We start from the raw sequence: 7,985 nt of genomic DNA, 5'->3' as shown, positions 1-7,985 counted from the left end.
CAAGCATGGTGACACATACGTGTAGTCCCAGGTACGCAGGAGACAGGTGGAAGGATCACCTGAGCCCAGGAGATTGAGGCTGTGGTGAGCCATGACTGTGCCTCTGCACTCCAGCCTGGGCAACAGAGTGAGACCCCAACTGAAAAAAAACTGGCTACAGCTGGGTGACTCACACCTGTAATTGCAATATTTTGGGAGGCTGAGACGGGAGAATTACTTGAGCCCAGGAGTTCAAGGCTAGCCTCGGCCACAGAATGAGACCTCATTTCTACAAAAAATGCAAAAATTAGCAAGGCATGGTGGCATGCCCCTGTAGTCCCAGCTACTTGGGAGGCTGTGGTGGTGGGAGGATTGCCTGAACCCAGGAGGTGAGGCTGCAGTGAGCCAGAATGAAGCCACTCCAGCCTGGGCAACAAAGTGAAGCCCTTTCTCTTAAAATTAAAAAAGAATCTTGGAGGACAAGGAGGGGGGTGAGGGGTAGTGGTGAGGGGGTGTGGCCTTCAAGGGGACCTGCGTCTGGCAAGGTGAGAAAGCCACCAGGGCAGGGCTGGGTGACAGGCCTCGCCCTCCTCTTTTGGAGGGAGGCTGCAGCGGTCCCTGGGCGCTCGGGCTGGCAGGGCAGGGGCTCCTCCCCAGTTTGAGAGTGGGACTCTGGCCTCGCCCTCACTCCTCCCGGGCTCCTTTCCCAGCATCCTGTACTCCTGACGGAGGCGCCTTTAAACCCACGGAAAAACCGGGAACGGGCGGCGGAGGTTTTCTTCGAGACCTTCAACGTGCCGGCCCTCTTCATCTCCATGCAAGCTGTGCTCAGCCTGTGAGTAGCGGCTAGCCTGACCCCAGGGCACGGGGCGGGTCATCGAGGCCAGCTCTGTCGTGGAGGCCAGCTCTCCTCGGGTTGGTTCAGAACACGAGCCCTCTGCTAGGGAAGGCTCACAGAGGGCGGGAGCGGGCGGCGCCTTGCTGTACCTGAGCACTGTGGCTTCAGAGCTGAGGCCAGAGGAGGAGACGTGGCTGGGGTGGCCGGACCGCGCGGCGGTGCTCTGGGGCGTGGTGCCCAAGGCCCTCAGCCGGGCCTGCTGAGAAGGCTGCGTGCTGCCACCGCTCCTCCTGAAGGCCCCTGGCACGCAGTCACGCATGTATTCAGCACTTGCTGCGTGCCAGGTGCCCCGGCAGGCCGGTGATGGCAGTCGTGACCCAGCTGACACCACCACACCCCCGTTCTCACAGCGCGCCGTCTGTCATGCTCCCGCCTGCCTCACAGCAGGGCTAGGCACACTGCAGGATGGCCTGCGGGCGGGACTCGCTTGACTTCAGTTAGAATGGGAGGCGATGTCTGGCAGTCAGGAGGTGTCGGGGCCAGCGTGGTGGGGAGGCACTTTGAGAGGCTGAGGCGGGAGTGCCACTTGAGCCCAGGGTTCGAGACCAGCCTGGGCAAAATAAGGAGTCTCCATCGCAACCAGAACAGACAAGTGAACAGATAAATCAGCGGGCACAGCCGCACACGCCTATAGTTCCAGCAGCTCCGAGAGCCGAGGCAAGCAGCTCACGGGAGGCCAGGAGGTTGGGGCTGCAGCACGCCACGAGCAAATGAAAGGCAGGTGTGGAAGGCCACGTGGAGAAAAGCGTGCTTCTGATGGAGTGAAAAACCCGTTTTCCTCTACTGGGTTGCCTTTCCTGCTGGCCCCTGCAGGTGCTTTCCCGTCTAAGAGTCAGCACTGCCCAGGCCGATCTCTGCCACCGGGAACAGGCCACAGGGGCGCTGTTCTTTCTGGGGCCCAAAGGTGTGGCCCCCTTGGGTCGGGGGCTCGAGGCTCGGTGCTCAGCACCCACAGCCCCGGAAAAGGGCGGCCAGGCCTCCATCCTCCCAGAGTGACGCCACCCTCTTGCCCCAGTTATGCCACAGGCCGGACCACGGGCGTGGTGCTGGATTCCGGGGACGGCGTCACTCACGCCGTGCCCATCTACGAGGGCTTCGCCATGCCGCACTCCATCATGCGCATCGACATCGCCGGACGCGATGTCTCCCGCTTCCTGCGCCTTTACCTGCGGAAGGAGGGCTACGACTTCCACTCCTCCTCCGAGTTTGAGATCGTCAAGGCCATCAAGGAGGTGAGCGCCGCGACCTCGGGATGGGTGCCCAGTGCGCCTGCGTGACAGTAACCAGGCCGTTCTGCCTGGGTGCACGTGCTGCCGCCGTGTCTCCCATGGGCCGGAGCTCCGAACAGGCCCTTGAGGAAGTCGCGAGCCGCAGGACCTCCTGCCCTCCGCGGCGCTGGGGAGCCCTCCAGCTGGGTGGGAGGACCTGAACCACGGGCGGTGGAAGGAGAAGCAGGCCTGGACCGGGGCTAAGAAGAGGTTGCAGTCCCAGACCAGGACCCAGAGGGCCAGGTCTGAGCCTGCCCGCCAGGAAAGTGGAGTGCACAGAACTGCCCCATGTGTCGCCCGGCAAGGCGCGGGGCCTCCGTTCTCCTGCTTCTGGGCAGCAGCTCCCAGAGACGCGGGGTGGTCACCGCAGGGACAGTTGTCTGCAGCAGCACGCATCTCCCTGCGATTTGCCGGGTACGCGCAGGCTTCCTGCCAGCCTGACTGTAGTGCCTGCTTCCACAGAGAGCCTGCTACCTCTCCATAAACCCCCAGAAGGACGAGACTCTGGAGACCGAGAAGGCCCAGTACTACCTGCCCGACGGCAGCACCATTGAGGTGGGTGGCCGGCCTCTCCCTCAGGCCCGCAGACATTCTGGCCCACACGGTCCCCTCGAGGGGCTGGGGTTGGAGGACCCGTGCCTTGGCACCCTCTGCCTGGGCAGCCGAGCGGAGGAGGCACGGGAGCGCTCCCAAGGCTCTTCCCGGGCCAGTGTGGGGCTGGGAAGCACGGCCTAGCCACGCCTGGACACAGCGGGTGGCGGGCTGCTGCTTGAGGTCCCCCTGCGAGGAAGACATTCCACGAGCCGGTGTCTCCGCGTGCTGGTGCCCGAGAGCTCTCAGCCAGAAGAGGCCGAGCAGAGTGGGCTTCCCAGAAGTCCCTGTGACATGCAGGGCCGGTCTGGAGCCTGGCCTCTGTGGCCCCCCGGGCACCAGGAGGCTTGTGGGTCCTCTCCCGGTCCACTCCGCGGGGATCTGGGCCCAGCCCCCGCCGAAGCCGGCCCTCCCCCCCGCAGATCGGCCCCTCCCGGTTCCGGGCGCCTGAGCTGCTGTTCAGGCCAGACCTGGTCGGCGAGGAGAGCGAAGGCATCCACGAGGTGCTGGTGTTCGCCGTCCAGAAGTCCGACATGGACCTGCGGCGCACGCTGTTCTCCAACATCGTCCTCTCGGGAGGCTCCACCCTGTTCAAAGGTGGGCCCTGGCTCTCGGTCCCCCACCGGCGTGCAGCTGCTGCCGGGCCTGGGCGCCGAGACCTGACTCGGCCCTCTCCTGCCGTCCAGGCTTTGGCGACAGGCTGCTGAGCGAAGTGAAGAAACTGGCTCCGAAGGACGTGAAGATCAGGGTAGGGGCACGGGCAGGCCCAGGTGGAGCGGGGCCTCCCGCTGGCCCTGCTAGGCTCTGCGGGCAGCCCGCACACCGGCCCGGGTCAAGAGCAGTCCCGGGAGGGTCCGTCCTCGCGCCCTGCCTCACTTGGAGCAGGTGGCTCCCACACCCGGCCGTGGCAGGCGCTGGGCCGAGGCCCCCGGGAGCATCAGGGAATCTGCGTGACTGACACGAGGCGAGCGACCTGCTGCTGCTGGGCCCTCGGGTGGCCCCTCGTGGAGTCTGGCACCCCCAGCGGGGGGGGCTCTGAGCGAAGCAGCACGGGGTCTGCCTCTGCCCGGCACCCTGGCAGCCGTGGGTACCCCGGGCTGCCGGAAGCCTGCTTCCCAAACGCAGGCCTGGCCGCCCACCGTGCCCGCGAGAGGCAGAGCCTCGGGTCTGTCGAGCGAGGTCACCCTCCGCCCGGGGCAGAGGAGTCTGGGAAGTGCGAGGTGGGGGGGGGGCAGGAGGCCTCAGGTTCCTCCCTCCACCCCTGCAGATATCTGCACCTCAGGAGAGACTGTACTCCACGTGGATTGGGTGAGTAGCGGACGGGAAGTGGAGGCACCCCGTCCCTGTAAAGGACAGCCAGACTGCTGCCCGCTCACCCCGTTCCCTGGGTTTCCCTCCCCTCCAGCGGCTCCATCCTCGCCTCCCTGGACACCTTTAAGAAGATGTGGGTCTCCAAGAAGGAGTATGAGGAGGACGGCGCCCGCTCCATCCACAGGAAAACCTTCTAACGCCGGACATCGTCTCCACCACTCTCTGAAGTTAACTCCACTTTCAAACTCGCTTTCTTGAGTCGGGAGGTTTGCGAGGAACCGGGTGTGTGTGAGTGCGTGTGTGGGTTCGAGTGTGTGCGCGTACGGGAGTGCCGTGCGGCCCAGGGGTCCCGGGCCGAAAAGACGATGAACTACCCGCAAGGCGACAACGGCCTGAGGCCTGGGCTGACGCTACCTGGTTCTGGCTCTGATGGGGGCAGTGCTGGCAGAGGCCGTGTGCTGTGCGGCCTGCGCTGATGACCGCGGGGAGCCGGGGAGGGAGGTGAGCCGCCCCGAGATGCTGCTGCTGCCCGCCGCTGGCTGGGCTCCCCTGCGCCACCACCCAGGGTGCCCGCGGCTCAAGGCAGCGGCTGCCTCCCCGCCACAAGCTGGGGGGGGGCTGGGGCTGAATTCTGCCTGGTGTTGCTTGGGAGGCTGGGAACGCGCTCCGGGAGCTGGGAGGCTCGGGTGGGGAGCGACCAGGGCTCCAGAGGGCAGCAGTCGTCTGACGGCAGCAGAGCTCACGCGCCAAGCCCAGCCCCTTCCAGGGGTCCTGGAGAGCTCAGGGAGCTGCAGGCTCCAGTCCCGACTCACCTTCCCCACCCCGCTGCAGCACTGTCTTCGGTTTATTTATTGGAGTGTTGGCTCGGGAGGGCTGGGGACCGCGCGCCCTCCCGCCCTCACACCGCCGTTTACACGAAGCCTCGCCCGACGCGGGCTGCCCCTGCGGTGGAGAACGCAGTGTCCACGCGGGCAGGGCTGATCTTGAAGGCTCTCAGCCTCCCCCCACCCCTCCTGCGCTGCCCTGGAGTCAGGCTGGCTGCTGGCAGATGTGCTAACAGCAGTGGCATCACTGCTCGCAGGGGCCTCCGACGGGGTTTTGGAAACGCCGAGCCCTCGGGCGGGGAAAGCTACAGTTAACCCAGCTGCCTTTTGCCGCACTAGCTGATGGGGAGCGGGCTGCCGGGGCCTTGGGCTGATCCTGTGCCACTCTTGACGGTGGACCTATCTGGTCAGGGAGAGGGCCAGAGCTGATGCCCAGGCCTGGCTCTAGGAGCGGCCCCCAGGCCTTCCAGCCCAGAGGGCGCAAAGCAAGGCCAGCCTGTCTTCACCACATCCTTGCCCGTGACACCGAGACCCGCCAGCCCAGATTCCAGGCATTATCCTCCCCATGCCGTCCTCTGACCAAAGGCCCTGCCAGACGTGGGCTGCAGCAGCGGGTGTGTGTGAAAGCTGCGTGATGCCCACGGACTGCAGTGCTTGGCCGGCTCGCCGCTCCCCACCCAGCCTGTCCCTCGCACAGCCTCGCACAAACCACGCTGCCTGGGGGGCCCAGTGTACTGAAATAAAGTCGTCGCTAGACACGTCGCTGGGCCTCTGTCTGTCGCCAGCACTGGGTGGGAAGAGGACCTGGGGTCTTTGGACCAAGGTGGCATCTGGCCCGGTCCATGCCACCTGCCAGGCGGATGCAGAGAAAGGGGTGTCCACACCATCCCCATGGTGAGGTTGGGCTCCAGATGACAGCAGCAGCTGTGGACACCCCTGAGGTCGGAGCTCCCAACCCCCCTGTGCAGGAGCGGCTTGGGAGCTCACCGAAAGCCATTTCTGGGCAGGGCACAGTGGCTCACGCCTGTGATCCCAGCACTTTGGGGGTCGAGGCAGAAGCACTGCTTGACCAGCCTGGGCGGCATGGTGAGGCCGTGTCGCTATAAAATATCAAGATATAAGCCAGTGTCAGGTTGTGGTGCATGCCTGTGATCCCAGCTACATGGGAGGCTGGGGTGGGAAGATCGCCAGAGCCCCGGACGTGGAGGCCGCGGGCGCCGTGACAGTGCCGCCGCACTCCAGCCTGGGAGACGGTGACGCCCGACCTGAAAGAGCCATTTCCGGGCCCACACCCACATATCCTGATGAATCGTTTACCCACTTGAACCTGCCCTTGGGGAACCGCCAGGTGCTTGACAAGCGTCAGCGTGTTGAGCCGTCCCGACAACCCTAGAAAGCGCAGATGTTTTTATTGCACGTTTCACAGACAAGGGTGTGGAGCCACGGGAAGGCCAGGCCGTCTCCGCAGCCCTTCCTTCGTGAGCCGGGACAGGCCGGGGCAGTGGGGCTGAGTGTCCACACCCGTACCGCGAGGCTGACTCAAAGCCCTTCCCGGAGCGGTGCTTCCCCGTCGGGGCAGGTTTGCCTCCCAGGATACATTGGCAGCGTCTGGAAATGGGCTTGCTCGTCGCAGGGAGGTTCCCCTGACATCCGGGAGGGGAGGTCAGATCCTGCTGGGCAACCGGCGCCCCCATGTCTCCAGTGCCAAGGCTGTGCCTGCCGGCCTAGCGCAGTGGTTTCAGCCCGGCCGCCTGGTGAGCCCCTGCAGAGGCATTCAGCATGCCAAGGCCGGGGCCGCACCTCAGACCCGGCGAGTCGGTGTCGCAAAGCAGAACTCACGTTGCCTTTCCTGAAGCTCCCGGGCAGTTCTGAGGTCAAGAACCTGACCTGGAAGAGGCTCTTCTTTGACTGCCATGTCCAGCAGTGACACGGGCAGTGCCCGGTGCTGCTGGCTCAGGCCCGACAGCCGTGTCCCCAGTGCCCGTGCATCGAGCCCTCTGTGCACCTCAGAGCCTGAGGCTTAGGAAAACCCCCCGGCCGCTTTTCCAGCCAGGAGTCCAGGCCCCAACAGCACCAGCCGAGTGGGGGCAGGCTGTCGCCTGTCCCAAGGTGGACACCTCAGAAGCTGGTGGGGGTCCCCGGCCCTTCAGCACAGCGGGGACCCTCAGAAGCCACTAAAGGAGGGGTGGAGAGGGTGGCCGCACAGAGGGGGCCGTCGCGGTGTCCCAGTAGCTCCTTGCCGCCAGAGCAGCGGCCCCATCCTGTCCAGTCCCCTTTCCTCCTGCCCCCCAAGGGAGCAGGTCCCTGAGCACATGCGGCCCAGCCCTGTCCAGGCCGGCCAGGCAGCCAGGCAGGGAGGGACTCCGGCCTCAGGGACGCTGGCTTGGCCCAGGGGCCCCCGGCCACCATGCGCCCTCCAGGCCGCACCAAGGGGGCAGGCCGCGTCCTCAGCAGGCAGCCTGGCTGTGCCTCACACCGTCTTGATGCCCAGGGACTGGGCCCGGGACAGGTTCTGGCGCTGGGCCTGGACTATGTGCAGGCGGACCCCGTGCAGCGTGAACTGGGACCAGGCGCAAAGCTGCAGCACGGCGCACGAGAGGGGCACCAGCACCAGCAGGTAGAAGCAGCCCTGGCGGAGGGCCGGGGCCTGCGCAGGGGCCGGGGCCGGGGGCTCGGGCCAGGGCCGGGCGCTCCCCACAGGCGGCAAGGGGGGATGCTGGAAGAGGTCGTGACCTGGGACGGGAGGGGACGCGAGTAAGCTTGGCCAGTGCTCTCCAACGTCCACACGTGGCACCACAGACGCCACAGCCTGGCGCCCTCACCAGCCCCGTGCCACCCTGCTCCCGCCCCCGGGGCCCAGAGCCCCCAGGCGTCCTCGGGCCCAGCTCGGCTCTCCCACCATGCCCACCAGCCCTCCCTCGCCTCCCACCTCCAGAGCACGTCCTGCCTCCACCACCGGGCGGGCCTCCATGCCTCTGCCGTGGGTCGGGTCACCTCCCTGCTGTGCCTGGCCCTCCCTCGTCCGTTCAGGCATCAGCCAAGAAGTGCCCCTCAGACCCTGCCCCTCCTCTGCTGCTCCCTGCCCGTGCCCCAAGCCCCCCCCCGGGGCCTCCC

The 7,985-nt window shown here is 66.1% G+C and overlaps 2 protein-coding genes across 4 annotated transcripts in view; one reads left to right on the top strand and one right to left on the bottom strand.

The window, feature by feature from the left end:
- Nucleotides 1–4,310, top strand: part of ACTR1A (ARP1 actin related protein 1 homolog A) — a 15,764-nt gene extending 11,454 nt beyond the window's left edge. For all 3 annotated transcript variants that reach the window (XM_008051152.1, XM_021709148.1, XM_021709147.1), the window contains 7 exons: nt 690–814; nt 1,893–2,109; nt 2,608–2,700; nt 3,159–3,333; nt 3,423–3,484; nt 4,004–4,044; nt 4,142–4,310. In XM_008051152.1, coding sequence (XP_008049343.1) covers nt 690–814; nt 1,893–2,109; nt 2,608–2,700; nt 3,159–3,333; nt 3,423–3,484; nt 4,004–4,044; nt 4,142–4,244 — 816 coding nt within the window. In that variant the 3' untranslated portion in view covers nt 4,245–4,310. The remainder of the gene's footprint in view (nt 1–689; nt 815–1,892; nt 2,110–2,607; nt 2,701–3,158; nt 3,334–3,422; nt 3,485–4,003; nt 4,045–4,141) is intronic.
- A 1,953-nt stretch (nt 4,311–6,263) lies between these two features.
- MFSD13A (major facilitator superfamily domain containing 13A) overlaps nt 6,264–7,985 on the bottom strand; it is a gene marked incomplete at its 5' end in the record, with an annotated part of 3,888 nt that continues 2,166 nt past the window's right edge. The window contains one exon of the mRNA XM_008051153.1: nt 6,264–7,604. Coding sequence (XP_008049344.1) covers nt 7,342–7,604 — 263 coding nt within the window. The remainder of the gene's footprint in view (nt 7,605–7,985) is intronic.

This window comes from Carlito syrichta, unplaced genomic scaffold (genome assembly GCF_000164805.1).
Source record: "Carlito syrichta isolate Samal-C Ts95f unplaced genomic scaffold, Tarsius_syrichta-2.0.1 Scaffold168982, whole genome shotgun sequence".
In the NCBI taxonomy this organism is placed as follows: domain Eukaryota; kingdom Metazoa; phylum Chordata; class Mammalia; order Primates; family Tarsiidae; genus Carlito; species Carlito syrichta.
Note: the sequence above shows the minus strand (reverse complement) of the source record. Positions and strands in the feature narration are given on the sequence as shown.